At 45.3% G+C, this 26,137-nt stretch overlaps 1 protein-coding gene across 1 annotated transcript in view; it reads left to right on the plus strand.

Annotated features, from left to right (window-relative positions):
- The window catches only part of exoc3l1 (exocyst complex component 3-like 1), a 77,830-nt gene extending 68,248 nt beyond the window's left edge, over nt 1-9,582 (plus strand). Inside the window, exons 12-13 of the mRNA XM_043707433.1 lie at nt 1,937-2,055; nt 7,697-9,582. Coding sequence (XP_043563368.1) covers nt 1,937-2,055; nt 7,697-7,934 — 357 coding nt within the window. The 3' untranslated portion in view covers nt 7,935-9,582. The remainder of the gene's footprint in view (nt 1-1,936; nt 2,056-7,696) is intronic.
- Nucleotides 9,583-26,137: the final 16,555 nt, after the last annotated feature.

The following is a 26,137-nucleotide window of genomic DNA, read 5'->3' on the forward strand; positions in this document are numbered from 1 at the left end:
TCTACTTAAGATTCGTCCCACCTTTTATCACCTCATTCTACCACTGTAACCCTCAAGTCCCTCTCCTTGTAAATGCTATCCCACGTTAGGAGAAAGTGAGGACTGCAGATGCTGGAGATCAGAGCTTAAAAATGTGTTGCTGGAAAAGCGCAGCAGGTCAGGCAGCATCCAAGGAACAGGAGAATCGACGTTTTGGGCATAAGCCTGAAGAAGGGCTTATGCCCGAAACGTCGATTCTCCTGCTCCTTTGATGCTGCCTGACCTGCTGCGCTTTTCCAGCAACACATTTTTAAGCTGTTATCCCTCGTTGCCCTGGGGAAGTTGATCTTTGGCCTTTTTGAGTCATTACAGTATGGCTGAAGAGGGTGGACCTAGTCTGTCACAGTCTCATAACAAGGGACAGTTTATCTAGAGCTGAGTTGAGAAGATGGGCAGGACCCATATACTTAATGGTAAGGTCATGGGGAGTGTTGCTGAACGAAGAGACCTTGCAGGTTCACAGTTCCTTGAAAGTGGAGGTGCAGGTAGACAGGATAGTGAAGAAGGCGATTGGTAAACTTACTGTTGAGTGTCTACTTGGAATCCAGCCTCTGCAGCTTTTTTTGTCTCTAGAGGTAGTGGTGGAGGCTGGTACAATTACAACATTTCAAAAGCATCTGGATGGGTATATCAATAGGAAGGGTTTAGAGGGATATGGCCCAAATACTGGGGATATGGCCCAAATATTAGGATAGCTGGTCGGCATGGACAAGTTGGACCAAAGGGTCTGTTTCCATGCTGTGTATCTCTATGACTATGACTCTATAGGAGTTGGGAGGTCATGTTACAGCTGTACAGGACATTGGTTAAGCCAATTTTGAAGTTATGCATTCAAATTTTACTTTAGGAAAGATGTGGTTAAACTTGCAAGGGTTCTGAAAAGATTTGCAAGGATAGGGAGAGACTGAACAGGTTGGGGCTATTTTCCCTGGAGCTTTGGAGGCTGAGGGGTGACTTTCTAGAACTTTATTAAATTGTGAGGAGAATGGACAGGGTGAATAGTTCCCCAGGGTAGGGGAGTCCAAAGCTAGAGGGCTTAGGTTTAGGTTGAGAGGGGGGAAATTTAAAAGGGACCTAAGGGGCAATGTTTTCATGCAGAGGGTGGGTATGTGTATGGAGTGAGCTGTCAGAGGAAGTGGTGGAGGCTGGTACAATTACAGCATTTAAAAGACATCTAGATGGGTATATGAATAGGAAGGGGTTAGAGGAATGTGGGCCGGGTACTGGCAAATGGAACTGGATTAGTTTGGGATATCGAGTCAGCATGGACGAGTTGGACCGAAGGATCTGTTACTGTGCTGTACATCTCTATGACTCTATGACCCTCCAACCTTTTTGTAACACATTTGCCAATATATCATGATTTAAATAATACTCTACCTTTCTGTTTTTCACAGCAAAGTGAACATAGTCTCCTCATCCTCTTGACTTGTCTAAATTCTTTGACGCCATCGATCACACCACCCTCTAATGATAGCCAGAGAATCGCCGGCAATGGTTTATCTTCCCACTCCTGCACTGTTACCTCTGGTATTCATCAAAAAATGATCTTTGGTCTTCTATTCCTTGTTGACACAGAGTCATAGAGACACAGAGTCATACAGCATGGAAACAGACCCTTCAGTCCGACCAGTCTGTGCTGACCCTTATCAGCGTCATAAGATTTGGTTTTTACTCTAATGCTAATGGCGCCCAGTTCCACTTCCCCACCACCCCTCTCAAAGTTCACCACTGTTCCTAAGTCATCCAATTATACCCAGTATTGGCGAGCAGAAATTTCTGTGTTTTGGGAAGATCGAAGCCATTGGTTATGGTCCAGCTCTGTAGCGTCTTCAGATTTTGCCCAGACTCAGCTCATCTGCTGCTGAAACCTCTTTCACGTCTCAACTCTTCCCAGGCTGTTCTTCCACATCTCGTCAACTTGACATCTTCCAAAATCCTGATGTCTGTGCCTTCACTCCCGGCCAGTCCCATTCCCCCATCGTCCCTGAGCTCACTCATCTACACTGGCTCCCAGTCAAGCAGAGTCTTGGTTTTCCAATCCTCACCCATGCCTACAGATCCGTCCATGGCCTTACCCTTTCCTACCTCAGTGATTTCCATATCCCTCCCAATTGTCTGTACTACTCTAGTCTGGCCTGTTGGAATCCTCGATGTTCATCATTCTACCCTTTGACTGCTGTGCTGTCAGTGGCCAGGCCATCAGCTCTGCAGGTACCCCCCAACACATATCCTTCATTCTCTTCTTCATTTCCCCCTTTAAGGCACTCTTTTACCAAGCCTTTCATCACCTGACCTGACTCCTCTTTATGGAGCTTGATTATTGTCTTCTAGAGTGCTGTTGTGAATCACCTTGGGACAGTTAGGGTTAGCACTGACACCTCACAGCGCCTGGGACCAGGGTTCAATTTCAGTCTTGGGTGACTGTCTGCGTGGAGTTTGCTTTTCCTCCCTGTGTCTGTGTGGATTTCCTCCCACTGTCCAAAAATGTGCATTTAGGTGGTTGGATTGGTCATGCTAAATTGTCCTGTGCATAGTTTAGGTGGGTTGGCCCTGGTAAATTGTCCTGTAGTGTCCAGGAATGTGTAGGTTAGGGTGGATTGGCCATGGTAAGTTGTCCTGTTGCGTTCAGAGATGTGTAAGTTCGGATGAATTGGCCATGGTAAATTGTCCTGTGGTGTTCAGGGATGTGTAGGTTAGGGTGGATTGGCCATGGTAAATTGTCCTGTGGTGTCCATAGATGTGTAAATTAGGGTGGATTGGCCATGGTAAATTGTCCTGTGGTGTCCAGGGATGTGTAGGTTAGGTAAATGGTGGATTGGCCATGGTAAATTGTCCTGTAGTATCCAGGGATGTGTAAGTTAGGGTGGATTGGCCATGGTAAATTGTCCTGTGGTGTCCAGGGATGTGTAGGTTAGGGTGGATTGGCCATGGTGTATTGTCCTGTGGTGTTCAGACTTGTGTAGGTTAGGGTGGATTGGCCATGGTAAATTGTCCTGTACTGTCCAGGAATGCGTAGGTTAGGGTGGATTGGCCATGGTAAATTGTCCTGTGGTGTCCAGGGACATGTAAGTTAGGGTGGATTGGCCATGGTAAATTGTCCTGTAATGTCCAGGGATGTGTAGGTTAGGGTGGATTGGCCATGGTAAATTGTCCTGTTGTGTTCAGGAATGTGTAGGTGAGGGTGGATTGGCTATGGTAAATTGTCCTGTTGTGTTCAGGGATGTATAGGTGAGGGTGAATTGGCCATGGTAAATTGTCCTGTTGTGTTCAGGAATGTGTAAGTTAGGGTGGATTGGCCATGGTAAATTGTCCTGTGGTGTTCAGGGATGTATAGGTGAGGGTGGATTGGCCATGGTAAATTGTCCTGTGGTGTTCAGGGATGTGTAGGTGAGGGTGGATTGGCCATGGTAAATTGTCCTGTGGTGTTCAGGGATGTGTAGGTGAGGGTGGATTGGCTATGGTGAATGTGGGAGTAGGGTGGAGGGCTGGTTCAGGTGCTGTTCGGAGGGTCAGTGCAGAATTGATGGCTTCTTTCTGACCTTTAGTGATTCTATTTGCTGCGCAACATGCACCATACAAATGAAGTCCTTGGTGCTGAACCTTCTATGTGGGAGTTGTATTCAACCCCGCCACTAGGTTGCAGCGATGCACTCTCACAGTGAGGAGTAGAGCAGCCTGTGGGCAGGCGCGTCTGAATACGACTTAAAGTCAGACTCCACAGCTGGCTGGGCTGGTACTCTCTGAGCACCGCAGGCCTCTGGGGAAATGGTTTATTGTGCGTCCCTTTAAACCGCCCAGAAAACCAGAGAGTGTGGGACAGAGATTAACCCCCCACCCCATCCAGCCAGATTACAGAGACCACTCAACTCCAGAGCTTCTTTTACACGTCCACTCCCATTAAAGTTAAAAACACACCACACACCAGGTTTTAGTCCAACAGGTTTATTTGAAAGCACTACCTTTCGGAGCGCTGCGCCTTCATCAGGTGGTTGTGGAGTCTAATCCATTAAAGTGACAGCCCCTGGGAACACCAAGCAGCGAGAGGCTGCAAATGTGAACAATTTAAACCTAAAATGCTGGAGGGACCCAATGGGTAGGGTGGACGGACACACGTTGCAGAGCATTGGGAAGGAGAAACAGTCCCCATTGATGGAAGCATTGGGGAAGCAGAGGTTTACAATTATTGTCAACAGAAGCGAGGACAATGTGAAGCAGATCTTTCTCACACAGTGAGTGGTTAGAGTCTGGAAGGCACTATCTGAGAGTACAGTGCAAGTGGGGTCAGTCAAGGCTTTCCAAAGGGGTTTCGATCATTTGCAGAAAAGAGGTTGAAAAAGCACAATTGCTCCTGCAGAGGGCCAGCACAGATGCAATGGGCCTAATGCCCTCCTTCCATCCTCTAACTCTTCTATAATTCCTCACCTTTCATCAGAATTGGCAAGGTGTGAGAAAATAGATTAGATACAATGTGGAAACAGGCCCTTCGGCCCAACAAGTCCACACCGACCCGCCGAAGCGTATATCACCCAGACCCATACTCCTACATTTATCCCTTCACCTAACACTAAGGGCAATTTAGCATGGCCAATTCACCTAACCTGCACTTTTTTGGATTGTGGGAGGAAACCAGAGCACCCGGAGGAAACCCACGCAGACACAGGGAGAATATGTAAACTCTACACAGAGAGTCGCCTGAGGCGGGAATTGAACCCAGGTCTCTGGCACTGTGAGGCAGCAGTGCCAACCACTGTGCCACTGTGCCGCCCACTAATGTTAACAGTTCTTAAGCAAGTACTTAGCAGGGAAAAGGGTGAGGTCAGGGAGCTGGGAGGAAGAAAGGTCAAAGGGGAAGGAGCAGCAAGGCACACCCTCTTCTCTTGAAGTCGATTCAGAATTTTACAGCACAAAAAGGAGGCGATTTGGCTCGTCATTACCCGTTCTGGCCCTTTGAAAGACTTGCCAAATAGTCCCACTGCCCTAAGCCTCCCATGGAACACCAGATTTCTCAAATGAACACATTTCTCAATGAATGCTGGAGAAGCTCAGCAGGTTCCAGCCTCAGGCGACTGTGTGGAGTTTGCACATTCTCCCCGTGTCTGCGTGGGTTTCCTCCGGGTGCTCCGGTTTCCTCCCACAGTCCAAAGATGTGCAGGTCAGGTGAATTGGTCATGCTAAATTGTAGAGTTAGGTGCATTAGTTTGGGGGAAAGGGTCTGGGTGGGTTACTCTTTGGAGGGTCGGTGTGGACTAGTTGGGCTGAAGGGCCTGTTTCCACACTGTAGGGAATCTAATCTAATCTAATCAGGTCTGGCAGCATCTGTGGAGAAACACAGAGTTAACATTTCGAGTCTAGTACAATTCCTGTTCAGAACAATAGATTTCTCCTTTTGCAATTGTAATTCTCTGATTCTGCTGCTTTTTGCCCTTGGAACTGCAAACAATTTCTCCCCATCAATAATTTTGGATACCTCCATATTGAAATACTGATTATGTCTATCAATCTACCCGTGAAGAATAGTGAAAGGATTTTCAGGCTGATTTTTTAAAAATATTATTTCTTCATAGAACATGGGCATTGCTCGCCATGCCAGTATTTAATTCTCATCCCTAATTAAGCAGGGTAAATAAACATTGGCCTAACCAGAGATGCCCACATCCTGTGAATAAAGAGAAAATACCCAGAGGGCAGTTAAAAGTAGTCATTGCTGTGGGTCTGGAGTCACGTGTAGGACAGACGGGGTAAGGATGGCAGATTTCCTTTTCTAAAGGACATTAGCAAACCCAATGGGTTTTTATTAATAGTCTGACAGGCTGTGTTGTGAATGTTCCTTTTGTGACTGTAACTATACCATGACGAGGAAGTGCCGGTTTTGGACTGGGTGGACAAGCTTAAAGATCACACAACACCAGGTTATAGACCAACAGGTGTATTTGGAATATATTAGCTTTAGGAGCACTACTCCGTCAGATAGCTAGTGGGTCAGGATCATAAGACACAGAATTTATAACACAAGATCATGATGTCGTGCAATTGAAGCAATATATTGAACAAACCTAGATTGCTGTTAAGTCTTTCATCTTTCAGAATGGGTTGCAGGTTTCGGTTCATTAATGTGTAAATCCCAGAACTTCTTTCAAGTCACATTTCCAAGACAACTTAAGGTTTTATAAAACAAAGGTGACATCCCAGCTCAGACAATGCATGAAAGGTATGAGGATGGGGTGTGCCTGTATTCCAATCTTGAGAGATTGGTTCTGTTTCCAAAGTTGGAATTTATAACATGTTACTTGGACTTGAGAAAAAACACAATGTATCTGTAATTACAATTCTGCAAATGCAAATTCACCCCATAGATGTATACGTGTGTCTGCATGCATGTGAGGGAGAGAGTGTGCGTGTGTGTGTGTGTTTGTGTTTGTGGGTGAGTGTGAGTGAGTGCATGTGAGAGTATGTGTTTGTGTGTCTGCGTACCTGGTACGTGGGTATGATGGAGTATAACCTTGTGAGAGGGTGTGTGCTTGGGTGTGAGTGTGAGGGTTTATGTGTGTGGGTATGTAGGAGTTTGTGTGTGAGAGAGAGAGGGTATAGTGTAGTGGGGTCACCTGTAGTGTGACATGAACCCAAGGTGCCGGTTGAGTCCATCCTCACACACACACACTCATGCTTACGTATACACACATTCATGCAGACTCTCTCTCATACACACACTCTCTCTCAAACACACACACAGATATTCCCCTCACACACCCTCTCACAGGTTAATATTCCGTCACACTCATGCACACACTACCAAGTACGCACACATGCAAACACACACTCTCACACGCACACAGTCAAATGCACACATGCATTCTTTCTCCCATACACACAAACACTCTCTCTCTCTCTCTCTCTCTCTCCCTCATATGCGCGCAGACACACACAAGTCTCTGGGGTGAATTTGCATTTGTAGAATTGTAATTACAGACACAATCTATTTTAATCAAAAAACACACAATCTACAGACAGTCAATGCAGGCAGTCAATCCATGTGACATTTTATAAATTCCTACTTTGGAAACAGAACCAGTCTGACTCAAGATTAGTTTACATACAGACTCTAACCTCACACCTTTAATGCATTGTCTGAACTGAGATGTCACCCTTTGTTTTATAAAACCTTAAGTTATCTCAGGAATGTGACTTGAAAGAAGTTCTGGGATTTACATATTAATAAATCGAAACCAGCAACCCATTCTAAAAGATGAAAGACTTAACAGCAATCTCGGTTTGTTCAATACATCATTTCAGTTGCATGACACTGTGTCTTATGATCCTGCTCCGCAGCTACCTGATGAAGGAGCAGCGCTCCGAAAGCTAGTGCTTCCAAATAAACCTGTTGGACTATAATCTGGCATTGTGTGATTTTTAACTTTGTCCATCCCAGTCCAACACCGGCATCTCCACATCTTGATGAATGATAACAATGAAATCACCACTGGTAGATAATACTGGCATCTGGATGTGTACATGGATAGGAAGGGTTTAGAAGGATATGGGCCAAGTGCTGGCAAATGGGAACAGATTAATACAGGATATCTGGTCAGCATGGATGAGTTGAACCAAAGGGTCTGTTTCTGTGCTGTGCATCTGTGTGACTCAATGACTTGTGAAGGCTGTTTCCGTTCTTGAATAACAAGGCAACCTCCTGGTTTTCTTTTGCCAGTGATGAGCATGTTTCGGCCCTGCTGGATATTCGGGGCGATGTGTCCAAAGACGTGCGCGGGACGGTGCTGGAGATGTTGGAGCAGAGCTCCCAGCCTGCCCCCGAAGACTACCAGCCCATCTTCTCCGAGATCCTGGTGCCCACTCCTGTTCTCCCCTTCTGTCTGCCCGCTGTCAAATGCGGCTAGCCCTCCTCTCCCCTCACCCCACCCCCACCCACCTCCTCGCATCTCACTGCAGGCCTCAGGGTGGACTAAGAGGTCACCTGACACTTGCCAATGTGAGACAGTCCTTCACAGTCCAACCGTGCGATGGAGACTGGAGGCCAGTCTAGGGGAAGGTGTCCAAATTATGTTGGCAGACCTTGTCGCTGTCAAGGTTAGTGAGCCCCTGGTGTTCAAGCCTTTGATCTCACTCCCCCAGATCTACAATTATCTCTCATATTTATAGGAAACAACACATGTTCCTATAAGCTTCCTGTGGCAAGCATGCCATGATCCCACTCAGAGTCAAAATTCCTGGTACAGTTTGCTAGACTTTACGTCCTCTATAGGAAAGAGAAGATATGTGAATATCAATGAAGAGTGACACTTGATTTCCCACCAAGAGTCGCTGCCAGAGCATTTGGGTGAAACACTAGGGGATTATCCGTCCCCATGCTACCAGACCAAATACAAAACACCAGCTCGCTCCTGGGAGAGCAGGGAATTCTCACCAAGCTGAAGATAGCTCATAAATGTCACATCCATCTTTCAGCAGTTTGTTCTCAACACTGGATTTCCTGCCCAAGGGAATTTAGAGGTTACAATCCTCCCACGCAGCCTCAAATTGCTAAACTATTTACGCTTTCATGGGATATGCACCTCGCTGACAAGGCCAGAAATTTATCGCACATTCTTAATCGCCCTCGAACTAGGCCACTTCAGAGAGTCATTGCTGGAGTTAAATATAGTCCAGACTGGGAAAGGTGGCAGATTTCCTTCCTTAAAGGACATCAGTGAACCAGATGAGTATTTTGTAATAATCGCTGATCGTTTCATGGTTGCCAGGATTATATTCCAGAGATTAAATTCCATCAGCTCCCCTGTGTTAATTTGAACCCATGTTCCCCAGAGCATTAGTCTCTGATTCCTCGTGATATTCTCACAAAGCCACCATATCTCCGCTCAACCCTGGAAGCTGTTTTTCAAGGCCCCTTCCCTCAGCTGGACTGAAGAGTGCCTGCCTTGAACCGTAGGTCAGGAAGCTGATTTAAATTTTGAGGAATTGTGGGTGGACCCTAGTGACTGCTGAAAACAAAGAAATGACCAGGGGAACTTGCTGGAATAAATTCCCATGGAACCAGGAAAGGTGGTTGTGGGTTATGGAGTGGGAGTGTGCCGGGCGGGCCTTTGCAAGACTGGGACACCCTTGCCCAGCCCTCCACCTTTTCACCCCATGATATGAAGTCCCATTTTGTCACTGGTCCAGGGTTGGCGAGTTTCTATAGGATGCCCTGTCGGGGAATGTAACTGGACTGACCAGATTTCAACTAGGCCCAAGCTGTGAATGCTCCCTTGGCAGTACTCCCATGCCCACCCCTTCAGGCCAAACACAAGGAAGTGGCCCTCTGGTTTACAACCCTGTCGTTCCCTCGGATCCTCACAATGAGTGAGCAACTCAGGATTTTAACTATAATTAGAGGCTTTGGCCTGTATCAGCTGATAGACCTCACTAACCGCACCACACCCCCAACACCATCTTACAGGGACAACAAATTGACTGCCTGAGCAGGGGGATTACATTGGTAAAGCTAATGACATGGACTCGGATATCAATAAATGGAATGTTAACAAGGCCTCCCAACTGATTTCATTGAGTAGACCACACTAATGAAAAAACTAACCACCAGGATACATGAGCATCAACTAGCCACAAAACGACATGACCCACTCTCACTAGTATCCTTACATATAGATGAGGAAGGACACCACTTCAACAGGAAGGACACCACTTCAACTGGGACAACACATCCATCCTAGGACAAGCCAAACAGAGATACACATGAGAATTCCAAGAAGCATGGCATTCCAACCGAAACTCTATCACCAAACACATTGACTTGGATCCCATTTACCAACCCAAGGAAACCTAAACACATAAATAAAAAGTGGGCCATACCATCAGTGCTTCACCAGAGGCTCACTGATGATGTTACCTAGTATGGTGACGAAACATCTAAAAACGATGCTGATCTCAGCGAGCAAACTTAAATCCAGAACCTCAACCTGAGCTACAAATCTTCTCAAAACTCGCTAGACCACCCTATGCATCAAAACCCAGAGCCCCGTCCATGTGCCTCCAAGGGACATGGGAATCACAGGGGATTGAATAGACCCCTCTTTAAACTCCAACTCCAATACAATCCCATCTTTGGCCTGTAAAAAAAATTGAATGAATCGTTCGAGCAATTCACTACCCACCTTCTATTTTAGAGCAGGGTAACAGCAGTATCTTCACTGACGGACCAGCCTTTCTCATACTTAATGTGCTCTGAAAATCGCACACTCCAGTCAGGGCTCATTTGTCACTTCTTCCCAGTTCTTAGCCACAGTGAGCTCTGTTTCCATGTAGTTCCTCAACTGTTACCAATGTAGTTGTAACACGAAGGTAGTGGCCCCTACTTGAGTGTTTGCCGAATCACCACCCCCTTGTGTCTCTGCATTCACCTGCACCCAGCCATATTGCTGAATCAACTGATGGGGGAAGCAGTCAGAAATTGCTGGAAAAACTCAATAGGTCAGGCAACGTCTGTGGAGAGAAAGCATGGTTAACTTTTCGGGTCCAGTGACCTTTCTTCAGAAGAGCCATATTCATGCAGCGGGAGTGTTGGTGAACTGACTGGTTCAGCTGATGGAATGAGTCATAGAATCCTTACAGTGCGTATAGAGGCCATTCTGCCCATTATGTCTACACTGACCCTCAGAAAAGCATCCCACCCAGACCCTGCATTTCTCATAACTGTTTCACCTAGCTTGCACATCCCTGGGCACTATAGCATTTCCAATTAACCCAACCTGCACATCTTTGGGATGTGGGAGGGAACCCGCATAGACACGGGGAGAATGTGAAAACTCCACACAGACAGTCACCTGAGGCTGGAATTGAACCCAGGTCCCCGGTGCTGTGAGGCAGCATTGCTAATCACTGAGCCACTGTGCCACCCCATTTGTTAACACTCATGACCTGCATGTAGAATACCGAGGTCTACTTTCCCAATTGAAATGACAATCAGTTGAGGAAGAATGACTTGCATTTGTACAACACCTTAATCGATCTCAGGGTTCTCCAAAAGGGTTTTACAATGAAATCCTCTTTTGAAATGTGTTCACTCGGGTTATGAAGGAAATGCAGCAGCCAATTTGCACACAGCAAGCTCCTATTACTGTGCAATGTGACAGTGACTAGATTGTCTGCTTTAGTGGAAGTATTAATACCCGCCAAAGCACCAGGGCAGCCTCTCATGGTCTTCCTTGAGATGCTACCATGGGAATTCTGACAACCATCCTTGGGTCCCAGTATAATATTTCAGCCAGAGGTGGTACCTTCAACAGTGTGGCAGTCCTTCAGCTCTGCCCTGAAGTGTCAGCCAGGAGTTTGTGCGTAAACCTCAGAATAACGTTTGAGCACACAACCCACTGACTCAGAGGCCACCAGCAAAACCAGAGCTGGTGTAGTCCAGAGTTAGTTACAGTAAATGCACTTTCAGGTTCCTGAACCCAAGGTTTGGACCTATCAGGTGAACCACGCTAGGTATTTTGCACAAGACATCCTGAAACCGAATCAGGACTCTCTATGCAAGAGTGCCATTTTTTTCGACCAAGCATGTACAATCAAATCTTGTCATGGACTGTATGCCTCCTACAGTTGTCCAAAGCCTATTTTGTACAGGAGCTTGTTGAATTCAAGCACTTCAGGTATTGGTGAGCCAGCTACCAGATTGTCAATATTATTACCGCATTCATTATACCATAGGAGCCCATCAAGTCCTCAGCAGCTATTGAGAATCTTATCCCCAGTTTTCTACTTACAGTCTCCAAGAATCCAAATGAAGTCAGTGCTCTGTCTAACGGCAGCTCATCCCTAACCTCAGAAAGTGCTTTCGAATGATCACAGGCAGCAGACTCTGACAGGCTGACTTCCTCGTTCGATTTTTCCACAATCCGGGAATACCTGGTCAACTGGTGTAAACCTTCAGCTCGGGGGCCCTTTGACTGACCTCCAGTGTCTGTCTACTACTGCCTGAAATAAAAGCAAAATGGACTGGGACACTCAGAGTGTAACTGGTTTCTAACACATCGAAGGGAACAGGCTTGGCTCGTCATTGCCTGCCTCATATATTCTGCAAAAGGACACGATCATGTTTATGATAGTGAGATTTTTAATTCAATTATTAGGAGAATCAGAGTGACATCTGTGGAACTTCTCAGCTGGAACTTATTTGCTGAGATGGTAATAGAACGTTGATTTCTTTCTGCCTGGAGTTACCTCTCCCAATTATTTCCCTTTCTCGTCACCTCTTTTGCCAGGGAGAGGAAACTTGCTCTTGGTTCCACTCTCCTGCCTTCTCCGCAAACCGTGCACATTTCCCCTTTACAAACCATTGCTTTTTGAATACCTTGATTGAACCTGCCTCCACCGCACTCCCAGTCAGTGTGTTCCAGAACTTAACTACTGACAAATTCGCTTCTGTCATACAGTCATTGATTCATAGAGATGTATAGCACAGAAACAGACCATTTGGTCTAACTCATCCATGCTAACCAGATATCCTAAATTAATCTCGGCCCATTTGCCAGCATTTGGCCCAGGTCCTTCTAAACCCTTCCTATTCATGTACCCATTCAGATGCCTTTTAAATGTTGTAATTGTACCTAACTCCACCACTTCCTTTGGCAGATCATTCCAAACATGCACCACCCTCTGTGTGAACAAATTGCCCCTTGGGTCCCTTTCAAATCTTTCCCATCTCCCATCCCAAATCCATACCCTCTAGTTTTGGACTCCCCCACCCTGGGGAAAAGATCTTGTCCATTTATCCCATCTCCGCCCCTCATGATTTTATAAACCTCTAGAAGGTCACCCCCTCCGCCTCCAATACTCCAGGGAAAATAATATTATGGACAAGGCCAGACTCCCTCCAAACATTTTAAGAGGGTAGCCCAAACACTAACCTTTTTTGTGTTTAAAGATGTGGAATGGATATTCCAGGAGTGATGCAGCTGCTCAAACCACTCCGCTTCAAGCACAACAGAACTCATTTATGCACCATGGTTAAAGCGCAAACAAAAGAAAACAGAATTTAGGTTAACCTAATTAATTTGATAACAGAACCAACTCTATCGCAACTTAACGTAGCTGTTCCAATTCCCGTAACATCCCATAAATACACCGCTTGGCAAAAGGCACATTCAAACACAGACAGCAGAGATGTCAGAGAGAAAGTTCAGGTAAGAAGCAACTGTTGAAGCATGGAACCTCTTTTCACTTTAGCTGCCTCTCTAGGTTCCCAGCAGTTTTCGACTGCTTGCTAAAACTAAACCAAACTAGAAAAACCTGAACTGGGAGAACTGGCCACTCCTCCTCAATTATTTTCAAGTCGCCATTTCCAGACAGATCCGAACCTCTGCCTTTATGACCCCATCTTGAAAAACACCAAGGACAATATAACCTTGTTAAAAGGGCAGCACTATCCCTATAACCCCAGCCTATTCAGCCTTTCCCTGTAGCACAAACCCTCCAACCTTTGCACCATCCTTAAACCTTTTCTGAACCCTTTCAAGTTTCACAACATCCTTCCTATCGCAGGAAGACCAGAATTGCATGCAATATTCCAAAAGTGACCTATCCAATGTCCTGTACAGCTGCAACATGACCTTTCAACTCCTATACTCAATGCACTGATTAATAAGGGCAAGCATCCCAAATGCCTTCTTCAATATCCTATCTACCTATGATTCCACTACAAGGAACTAAGAACCTGCACTCCAAGATCTCTTTGTTCAGCAACTCTCCCCAGGACCTCACCATTAAGTGTATAAGTCCTGCCCTGATTTGACTTTCCAAAATGCAGCATCTAAATTAAACCCAATCTGCCACTCCTCAGCCCATTGGCCAATCTGATCAAGATCCCACTGTACTGTGAGCTTGCTTTTATTGTAAATGTAGTCTGCGTCCTCTTGATCCTTTCATGAGTTTGAATATTTCTTCAGATCAATGCATAATTTTGAGAACTTCCCTCAGATCTCCACTTCTAGGACAACAGTCCCAATTTGTCAAACCGGCCTGGGTAACAGTGGTTCTTCATCCCCGAAACATATCATTAAATCTCTTCTACACCCTCTCTAATGATTTGTTGGTTTCGGAAATGTCTTCATTTTATTAGCCATATACTTTCAAAGGCAATTTTTAACTTCTTTTTAAAATACCAAAATTTTTTTCCCCAATGTAGTGGAGTTCAAAACCGAATGCATAGATTTAGGGTGAGAGGGGAAATTTTTAAAAGGGACCGGAGGGGCAACTTTTTCACGCAGGGGGTGGTGCAAGAGGAGGTGGTGGAGGCTGGTACAATTACAGCATTTACAAGGTATCTGGGTGGGTACATGAATAGGAAGTGTTTAAAGGGATGTGGGCCACGTGCTGGCAAATGAGACTAGATTAATTTAGGATATCTGGTCAGCATGATCGTGACTACCTGGTCAGGTCCACGCCCCCCTACAACCCACCCTCCCATCCTGGCACTTTCCCCTGCCACCGCACGAACCGTAAAACCTGCACTCACACCTCCTCCCTTACCTCTATCCAAGGCCCTAAAGGAGCCTTCTACATCCATCAAAGTTTTACTTGCTCATCCATTAATATCATTTATTGTATCCGTTGCTCCCGATGCGGTCTCCTCTACATTGGGGAGACTGGACGCTTTAGGGAACACCTCCGGGACATTCGCACCAATCGACCACACCGCCCTCTGGCTCAACATTTCAACACCCCCTCACACTCTGCTGAGGACATGCAGGTCCTGGACCTCCTCCACTGCCGCTCCCTCACCACCCGACGCTTGGAGGAAGAACGCCTCATCTTCCGCCTCGGACTCCCGCTTATCTCTCCACGCTTCAGGCTCACTGCCTTTATTCCTGATGAAGGGATTTTGCCCGAAACGTCGATTTTGCCTGTCCTCGGATGCTGCCTGAACTGCTGTGCTCTCCCAGCACCACTAATCCAGAATCTGGTTTCCAGCATCTGCAGTCATTGTTTTTATCGAGTTGGACCAAGAGTCTGTTTCTATGCTGTACATCTCTATGACTATGCTGCTGGATAACAATGTGACCTAGTGTCAGTGCATGTGCAAAGGTGCGTCTGTCTGTGTCTGTGTGACTGCAGGATTTCTTTGGATTCAGCCCTTGTGTGTTTGCATCTGCATGGTGTGTGTGTGTGTGTGAGAGAATTGTGTGCGCGTGTATATTGTGTGTGTGTTGTGTGTATGTGTTTGTGTGAGAGAGGAGGTACATGCATTTGTGTGTGTAAGTATGTCTGTGTGTGTGGGGGGTCTGAGTTGTAACCTCAGAGGTTGGAGACAGGAACTGCATTTGTTTTTGGATCTTCCCCTTCATTCCAATGTTTTGCTTGTGTGGCGGTAAACAAACATGGGCGGGGGGGGGGGGGGGGCACTGGCAGAGATGTCAGAGCAGTGGGTGGTCCACAGGCTCTTTCGCCTTGTCTAAGTATGCTCCCCAGATGAAAACCACTGCTCGATTCAGAAAAACTCACAGAAGTGCTGTCTGTCATGGAAGAAGCATCTGGGACCCTGAACACCGAAGCAGGCAAAGAGGAGGTGGTGAACTAAAGACTCAAACTACGCAACCTTTTCCCAACATACCCATTCATGAAATTTGTAAAAAACATGTTACAAAGCTTTTCAACTTGAATATTAGAGAATTTGCAATTAAGGTTAACCTGCACCCCCTCCCCCATCCTACTCTTGTGTGCATTTTGATCTCCTACTTTGAGGAAGGACATCCTTGCTTATTGAGGGAGTCCAGCAAAGGTTCACCAGCCTGATTCCCAGGATGGCAGGACTGACATGAAGATCGGCTGGATCGAGTGGGCTTGTACTCAGACATTTAGAAGAATTTCGGGTTTGGAGGTGGAGGGTGTCCTCATAGAAACATATAAAACCCTGAAGGGACTGGACAGGCTAGACCCGGGAAGAACGTTCCCAATGTTGGGGAAATCCAGAACTAAGGGTCGCAGTCTAAGGATAAGGGGTGAGCCATTCAGGACTGAGAGGAGGAAGAATTTCTTCACTCAGAGAGTCGTGAACCTGTGGGATTCACTCCCACATGAAGCTGCTGGGGTCAGTTCATGAGATATATTCAAGATGGAGCTGGGCTTGGCCCTTGTGGCTAAAGGGATCCAGGGGTGTGGAGAGAAAGTGGGAATGGGATACAGAGATTGCATGATCAGCCACAATCATATTGAATGGTGGTGCAGGCTCGAAGGGCCGAATGGCCTCTTCCTGCACGTGTTTTCTATGTTTGTATATTTTGGTCCATTCAATATGTTGGGAATTGTCTTAATATTTGTAAAATCCATTCCGTGGAGCTTTTGTGGCTTCGTGGTAGTGTCCCTACGTTCGGGCCAGAAGACCTGGATTCAAGCCCCATCTGCTCCAGGGATGTCTTACAAATGATTGACTAGAAAACATCAATTAGCTGAGTGCAATACATTGGAAATTACTTAAAGTGCAAGAGCTGGAACATTTTTGGCTCTGTACATCATATTTCATTCTGAGGTGATTTCATTAACCATGTGTGTTCCTCATAAGGCAATTAGGAGAGTGCAGTCCTTAAATGTACCACGGCTAAAAAACCTGAGACACAGACCGTTCCCCTTTAGATCTCAAAATATGGTTGCCAACTCACCAAGGAATCCTGGGAATTTCATTGAAGGAACAATCGCCTCAAGGCACCTCCGTCATCTCCTTAAATCTCTCTCCCTTTACTTTTCACTTTTCTTTTGATTTATAAATGGCCGCATTACGGAAATGTTGGCGATCTGCAGAATCAAAGGGCAAAGAGTTTCTTCAGCCCTTGAGGGGGTGACGTCAATCAACCAAGGTAAATGCCAAAGCACTTGTAAACAGTCGGCAAAAATGACATGACCAACTGTCACGTGACCACGTTTATCTTGATCAAATGCCACACTCGCAAATGGTAATTGGTCGACCTTCAGGAACAAGTCCAACATGATCTGACGGTGCTGCTCTGTGAAGCCAGAGGACATCGAGATGGGAAGGGGAGAGAATTGGCAGAGGGACTCTGTGGGGACTGGGGTAAACTGAGCATCAAACTGCTTTGTGAGATAAAAGGTCCTCAGTCAGATTTTGAAAAGGGGGAATCAATTATTCAACAGCTGAGAGTGGCAGAGGCTGGATCTCCACAAACGAGTAGTGAGAATGAAGGGAATGCTGAAAAGAAGGAATAAAGCTGCAGTTAGACACTCTGGCCTGGATTTTTACCATCATGTTGAGGGGTGGGGGCAGTGGGGGGGAGGTCCTGGGGGAGTGTGGGTTTGATCTGGGGAATCACCACATCTAAGGCCTATCTCCATGGATACAATGGCCATATACACGGTTTTCACTCAGGGCGCTTGTGATCGAGTCAGACTTGTCTCTTCCAAAGGCAGTTAGGAGGCCGCCTTTGAGGTGGGTGAGGCAGGATGGTTAGAAGGATTCACTCGCTTCTCTGAGTTATTGGTTGAGGTTTATGAAGGGCTTAAGGTCCTCTAGCCCTCATCTCTCATCCAACTTCAATGCTCTCTCTTACCTGCATTGTACTTCCAGACTCTTCCATTCCCCCATGACATTTCCACCCCTCTCAGTCCTCCATGACACCTCCATACCCTCACAATCCCCCAGGACACCTCCACATGCTCACAGCCCTCCAGGACACCTCCATACCCTCTGAGTCCCCGAAGACATCCCATTCCCTCTCAGTCGTCCATGACACCCCATTCCCTCTCATTTCCGCAGAACACCTCCACATCCTCTCAGTCCTCCATGACACCTCCATATCCTCTCAGTCCCCTATGACACCTCCAAACCCTCACAGTCCCCAGACACCTCCATACCCTCACAGTACCCGAGGACACTTCCATACCCTCACAGTCCCCAAGGACACCTCCATTCCTTCTCAGTCCTCCATGACACCTCCATACCCTCTCAGTCCCCTATGACACCCCATTCGCCCTCAGTTCCCCAGGACACCTCCATATCATCTCAGTTCCCCAGGACACCTCCATATCGTCTCAGTCCTCCATGACTCCTCCATATCCTCTCAGTCCCTCAGGACACCTCCATACCCTCTCAGTCCTCTACGATACCTCTGTATCTCCCAGTCCCCCAGGACTCCTCCATACCCTCTCAGTGCTCTATGATACTTCTGTACTCTCTCAGTCACCTGTGATACTCCATTCCCTCTCAGTTCCCCAGGACACCTCCATACCCTTCCATTCCCACCTGATTGTCTGCCCCTCTCCCATGGATGTGTTCATACCGAGGTGTCCTTGGAGATGGAGCACACTGTGTCCATCAATGTTCTTGATGCCTTTATTTCCCCCTCCATGTCCATTTTCATTTAGTCCCTTCCCTTTCTACCCCAACACCCCCATCCCCCTCACTATTGATGGTTTGCATTGGCCATATTGGGCTTTGCTTGTACATATTGAACTGGCTCCCGGGTGATTATTTGTGGTGGTTAGTCATTAAAGGAAAAAAAACACAAAATAAAAAGTCGTAGTGAAGTCGGGGAAGTTGCTCAGTTGTGTATGATTGCACTTCTGGTTATAAAAGGGTAAAGGGCTGGGGATTTAAATAACTTCAAGCCCTGACAGTTAAACAGATCTGATCCATTTCTCACAAATGTTAAACCTCGTCCATAAATCTGCATTTCTTACACTGTAGGGTTAGTCCTCAGGAGAGCTGAACTGGGCTTGGATTGAACGTGATGCTAATTTAAATTGGCCCCGGGATTGTTTGGGGGGGTTTCCTGCCTGTCTGATTCACAGTCTGCGCTTCCTTCCTCATGCTGATAAAAATAGTGGAAAGGACGACTTTCCTTCTTTGCAGAGACATCGAGAACTAAGAGCTCAAAGATGCTTACAGTCACAGAGTTGTATAGGACAGAAATAGACCCTTTGGTCCAACTTGACCATACTGACCAGATATCCAAAATTAATCTAGTCCCATTTGTTAGCGTTTGGCCCTAAACCCTTCCCATTCATATACTCATCCAAATGCTTTATAAGTGTTGTGACTGTACTCGCCTCCACCACTTCCTCTGGCAGTTCATTCCATACACGCACCACCCTCTGTGTGAAAATGTTACCATTTAGGTCCCTTTTAAATCTTTCCCCTCTCACCCTAAACCTAGATCTTCTAGTTCTGGGGAAAAGACCTTGTCTATTTAACCTATCCATGCCCCTCATAATTTTGTAAACCTCTATAAGGTCACCCCTCAGCCTCCGACGCTCCAGGGAAAACAGCCCCAACCTGTTCAGCCTCTCCCTGTAGCTCAAATCCTCCAACCCTGGCAACATCCTTGTAAATCTTTTCTGAACCCTTTCAAGTTTCATAACATCCTTCCGATAGGAAGGAGACCAGAATTGCATGCAATACTCCAACAGTGGCCTAATCAACATCCTGTACAGCTGCAACATGACCTCCTAACTCTTATACTCAATGCTCTGACCAATAAAGGAAAGCATACCAAACACCTTCTTCACTATCCTATCTACCTGCGACTCCACTTTCAAGGAGCTATGAACCTGCACTCCAAGGTCTCTTTGTTCAGCGACACTCCCTAGGACCTTACCATTAAGTGTATAAGTCCTGCTAAGGTTTGCTTTCCCAAAATTTAACACCTCACATTTATCTAAATTAAATTCCACCTGCCACTTCTCAGCCCTTTGGCCCAGCTGATCAAGATCCCAATGTAATAATGTTGCATGCCATCTTTTCTTTGTGAAAAGCATATTGGAGGAGAATTATGAAGGCTGTTTTAGGGGTAGCGATAGTATTTTAGAGGTAGCGATAGTGTTTTAGAGGTAGCGATAGTGTTTTAGGGGCAGCGATAGTGTTTAAAGGGTAGCGATAGTATTTTAGAGGTAGCGATAGTGTTTTAGGGGTAACGATAGTGTTTTAGAGGTAGCGATAGTGTTTTAGGGATAACGATAGTGTTTTAGAGGTAGCGATAGTATTTTAGAGGTAGTGATAGTGTTTTAGAGGTAGCGATAGTGTTTTAGGGGTAACGATAGTGTTTTAGAGGTAGCGATAGTGTTTAAACGGTAGCGATAGTATTTTAAAGGTAGCGATAGTGTTTTAGAGGTAGCGATAGTGTTTTAGGGGTAGTGATAGTGTTTTAGAGGTAGCGATAGTGTTTTAGGGGTAGCGATAGTGTTTAAAGGGTAGCGATAGTATTTTAGAGGTAGCGATAGTGTTTTAGGGGTAACGATAGTGTTTTAAAGGTAGCGATAGTATTTTAGAGGTAGCGATAGTGTTTAAAGGGTAGCGATAGTATTTTAGAGGTAGCGATAGTGTTTTAGGGGTAACGATAGTGTTTTAAAGGTAGCGATAGTGTTTTAGGGGTAGCGATAGTATTTTAGAGGTAGCGATAGTGTTTTAGGGGTAACGATAGTGTTTTAGAGGTAGCGATAGTGTTTTAGGGGTAACGATAGTGTTTTAGAGGTAGCGATAGTATTTTAGAGGTAGCGATAGTGTTTTAGAGGTAGCGATAGTGTTTTAGGGGTAACGATAGTGTTTTAGAGGTAGCGATAGTGTTTAAAGGGTAGTGATAGTATTTTAAAGGTAGCGATAGTGTTTTAGAGGTAGCGATAGTGTTTTAGAGGTAGCGATAGTGTTTTAGGGGTAACGATAGTGTTTTAGAGGTAGCGATAGTGTTTAAAGGGTAGCAATAGTATTTTAAAGGTAGCGATAGTGTTTTAGAGGTAGCGATAGTGTTTTAGAGGTAGCGATAGTGTTTTAGAGGTAGCGATAGTGATAATGTTTTAGAGGTAGCGATAGTGTTTTAGGTGTAGCGATAGTTTTTTAGAGGTAGCGATAGTATTTTAGAGGTAGCGATAGTGTTTTAGGTGTAGCGATAGTGTTTTAGAGGTAGCGATAGTGTTTTAGAGGTAGCAATAGTGTTTTAGAGGTAGCGATAGTGTTTTAGAGGTAGCGAGAGTGTTTTAGGTGTAGCGATAGTATTTTAGAGGTAGCGATAGTGTTTGCATGTTGAAAGCTCCAGGAGTATGTGCATCCCAAGTCGGCAACTGCAAGAAACTTCAAACTACAGTCTCTATTGAACCTGTCCTTGTCTCTCAGATGTGGGGCCCCAGTGCTTTCAGAAGGTACAGGGTCACTTTGCAAAGTCAAATCACCTTGACACAGCGCGGCCCACAATCTTTCTGTGCACAGGGAAAAGCAACCAGCAACCCAAGTTCATCAGGGGATGAGCTCTATCCCTTGGTAAGGAATTCATAAGGCAAGGAAAGTATGAGAGAGAAAAACAGAGAAATTAGAATTCCTATATTGTGGAAGCAAGCCATTCAACCCATTGAGTCCTCACTGACTCTTATAACAGCATCCCGTCCAGTCCCTGTAATTCTGCATTTCCCATGGCTAACCCACCTCGCCTGCGCATTATAGGGGAATTTAGCATGGCCAATCCACCTCAACATCTTTGGACTGTGGGAGGAAACCAGAACACCCAGAGGAAACCCACACAAACACAGGGAGAACGTGCAAGCTCCACACATGCCAACCACTGAGCCATCATCCATCTTGTCACGTTAAAGAAAGTTGCTGAAACTGAGTGGGGGAGAGAGCGAGTGTTAAAGAGAAGGGGGTAGATGCAGAAAGAAAGCAAAGGGAGACTGAAAACCCAGAGCGAATGATCCAGGAAGAGAGAACGGGAGCAATGGATTTGGCAGGACAGTGGGGACGAGAACGAGGCAGAGGGAGAAAGGAGAGTGTGAGGAAGGAAAAGAAACAGAGAGTTCTCAGAAGGAAGCAAGAGAGAGAGAAGAGGCAGGAGAGAGAATGAACAAGTGGTCAACAAAACTACCATCGTTTGAAAGCAGTTTGCAGAACACAAAGGAGCATTCCCAGGGAGCCTCCCCCTCTTTAATTATTAAGCAGTTCTGACTCTGCCTAGCTTCCTAGGTCAGACAGGATTGGGTAAGCTTTGTTAAAAAATAATTTAGCAGACTAATTCAACGTTAAACAAATTTACATTGCAATTATGCCTTTGCACCACACAAATCATTCCACTGCTAGTAATTAGCTTCAGGAATTAACATCATTAAAGACAATTACAACGTTGTTATTATTCTTTTATATGATACAATTATTTCCTTATCATCACTCGGCTGCAAAATTTAAAACATAATTTGTCTCCGACGACATTTGTTCATCTATCGAACTTCAAAAACTGCTCGCAAAATACCATCCTCGAATTCCTTTCAGAATATTAAATCCACAAAGATCAGGTATGGTCCAAAGAGTGTAGCGTTAGAGGCATCTGCTGCCTGCCTTTCCCTTTCCCTGTAATTAATGACATGTAGGCCTGTGGCTCAGACTTCAAAATTATATTTCTTATTTTTTCCCTTCCCCAACTTTTCCCTGTCTTGCTCTCTTCCCATCAGGACCTCAGCCTGTGACACACACAATCCACAAGCTCTTAGGTTTCACTATCAGCTTTGCTTTTAATTAGTCTCAAAAATACGTGAGTGTTCCCCCATCATTTCCTCACACACTCCAACCCCAAACCAAAGAAAGTTTTGAGCATATCTGTTTTAGAAGCCTGATTTCACTGGAACTAAATGTGAAATTAAAGGATAAGACAATCACTTGCTCCCTTTAAGACAGGACTGTCAAAAGCTTATGCAGGCCGGGCATTTGCAGTAAAGAAGAGGCCATTCAGCCCATCAACTCTGTTCGACCAAAACTATACTAAGTCTGCTCTAGTCCCACTTTCCAACACAAGGCCCTTCCCTGTGAATGTTATGATATTTCAAGAGCTCATGTGGCATTAAAGTGCAGACTGTACAAATACACTTAGAGGCACTGCACTTACGTGGAAGCAATCCTGAACTTGCCCAATAGCGAGTAGCACCTTTACAGAGCAAAACATGCCAAGGTGTTTCAGAGGGGTGTAATCACAGTAGTTACACAAAACTTGGAAATTAGGGCTTTCTCAACAGACGTTTACCAGGATGCTACTGGCTGTGGAAGGTTTGAGTTTAAAAGGCTAGGACTTTTTTCACTGGCGCGTAGGAGGTTGGGGGGTGACCTTACAGAGTTTTATAAAATCATGAGGGGGATAGATAAGGTGTCTTTTCCCTCGGATGGGGGATTTCAAGCCGAGAGGGTACATTTTTAAGGTAAGAAGAGAGTGATTTAAAAGAGACATGGGGGGCAAATCTTTTAATCAGAGAATGGTTCATGTGTGAAATGAGCATCCTGAGTGGATGGCGGCACAATTACGACATTTAAAAGAGATTTGGATAAGGACATGAACAGGAAAAGTTTGGAGGGCTATGGGCCAGAAGCAGGCAGCTGGGACTGGTTTACTTTAGGAAAATGTTTGGCATGAACTGGTTGGACTGAAGGGTCAGTTTCCGTGCTGTATGACTCTATGACAAGTGAGTTTGCAAGAGGTATTTAAAATGATGAAAGCATTATTCATTACTTAACCACAGTCTTGCCATTCAAACTATATCTTTTCATTGATGATTCTATGACTCAATCACTATAGTGGAAATTAATTTAATAGTGTCACCAACACAACAGGGTATGGAAAGAATCGTTTAGATGTGGAATGATTTCTTTCAATGTTTCAGCCTGTATTACAAGTTTGAGGGGAAAAAAACTACACTTGGAAAGATCAACAATGGAAGTAAGATTTGGCAGAGCAGGTTATATGTCTGCGTTGCAGGGTGCCAGAATTTGTGGATGGCAAGACTGTCCTGAAAATAAATGTCTGCAGTAGGTGTCTCTGCCTCAAAACTCTCTGGCTCAGAGTTACTGCATTGCCAAATGAGTACGTACATGAGTACATACATACATGGGGGTTGACAATTTGTTAGCATTAAGCACGATGTTGGATTTTGAGTTAAACTTGATAAGAGATATTGTAGTCTTATTGCTGAAACCCACTTAAGATAAAAAAAAGTAACACTGTGCAAGTCCATCCTACATGCAGGATGCACACACCCCACACACACTCACACCCCACACACACATACACTCACACCCCACACACACACTCACACCCCAAACACACATACACACACACCCCACACCCCACACCCCCCACCCCACACACAACCCACACACCCCACCCACCCCACACACCCCACACACACACGCACACACTTGCACAAACCCACACACACTCTTTCTTACACAGACACACATTCAAACCTTCAATTATACGGAAAATACAAATTCATTGATTGCATCTGGGTGATGTGGCTCTCTCTGACGCAGTTGGCTTTTAGTAACATCTGGTGCATCCCTTTCTCCAGAAAGCACTACACCAAGCCTGAAACCTTCCTTTGAGGTTCTCTGTTTACAGCAAGGTTTTCTAACTGATTGGCAAACCATAAACAGGCTCACAGACAGATCTCTGACTGGGTTGTGGGGGTGGCAGTACTGGGTTAAGGCAGATAGCCATGTAATCTTGAATGACAGAATATTCAAATCTAGCATTCACCTACACAAAGGGTAACATGATCTCACCATGTCAGTTGTATATTCCAAAGATTACAGAAATCTTATGAAGCTTCTCTTTAGCTATTACGTGATGGCTGTTGTGATTGAGTTCTAATGTTCCAGCAGTGAATGAAACAGGAAGGAGACAGTTCACACTTCATTGTATCTATGAAGGTCTCTGTCTGTCCCAAATACATGTTATGTAGCTACATAGCGATGCAAATTCTCCAGCTCAAATTCCCTTTACTCTGTATCTTGTCTGTCACGCCAATCCCAGTTTGAATTTGTATCTCTCTACAAGATGTGACCAAAGTGTTACAGATATAAAATATTAAATGATAAGTTAGTTGGCTGTATCCGTAATTTGGGCTCACTAGGTACAATGACTGAAACATCCATCTTGCGTCTATGAGTTTCAGTCATTTATTGCAATGCCATTAAATTCAGGTTGTAAGTTTGCTCGCTGAGCGGGAAAGTTTGTTCTCAGACATTTCATCACCATACTAGGTAACATCATCAGTGAGCCTCCGGATGAAGCACTGGTGTTCAGTCCCGCTTGCTGTTTATGTGTCTTGGTTTGTTAGGGTGGGTGATATCATTTCCAGTTCTTTTTCTCAAAGAATGGTAGATGGGGTCCAAATCCATGTGTTTATTGATGGCGTTCTGGTGAAGGGCTTTTGCCCGAAACGTCGATTTTACGGCTTCTCGGATGCTGCCTGAACTGCTGTGCTCTTCCAGCAACACTAATCCAGATTCTGGTTTGAATGCCAGGCCTCCAGGAATTCCCGTGCATGTACCGAGTATGGTGACGAAAAGTCTGAGAGCAAACCTTCCAGCTCAGCGAGCAAACTTAAAACCTGAACCTCAACCTGAGCTACAAATCTTCTCAAAAATCGCAATGTAATTAAATGTAAGGTCATCAACGTTGAAGCTAAAGGGGATGGAGGAGGATATTTTCTAACAAGTGAGAAGCTGGAAACTGTGAAGGGCCAGATAAAAACACACAGAATGCTGGAGAAACTCAGTAGGTCTGACAGCAATTGTGTAGACAGAAACAGAGTTAACATTTCGAGTCTGATACAGTCATGGAGATGTACAGCACGAAACAGACCTTTCAGTCCAACTCGTCCATGCCCACCAGATATCCTAACCTAATCTAGTCCCATTTGCCAGCATTGGGCCCATATCCCTTTTAACCCTTCCTATTCATATACCCATCCAGATGCCTTTTAAATGTTGTAATTGTACCAGCCTCTACCACTTCCTCTGGCAGCTAGTTCCATACATGCACCACCCTCTGCGAGAAAAGATTGCCCCTTAAGTCCCTTTTAAATGTTTCCCCTCACACACTAAACCTATGCCCTCTAGTTCTGGACTCGCCCAGCCCAAGGAAAAGGCCTTGTATATTTATCCTATCCATGCCCCTCATGACTTTATAAACCTCTATAAGGTCAGCCTCCTATTTGTTCTGAAGAAATATCATACCAGACTCATAATGTTAAATTTATTCCTCTGTCCACAGATGCTGCCAGACCTGCTGAGGTTTTCCAGCATTCCCTCTGTTTATTACAAGCGTATCTT

The sequence above is a fragment of the Chiloscyllium plagiosum genome, chromosome 17 (genome assembly GCF_004010195.1).
Source record: "Chiloscyllium plagiosum isolate BGI_BamShark_2017 chromosome 17, ASM401019v2, whole genome shotgun sequence".
NCBI classification, from domain to species: domain Eukaryota; kingdom Metazoa; phylum Chordata; class Chondrichthyes; order Orectolobiformes; family Hemiscylliidae; genus Chiloscyllium; species Chiloscyllium plagiosum.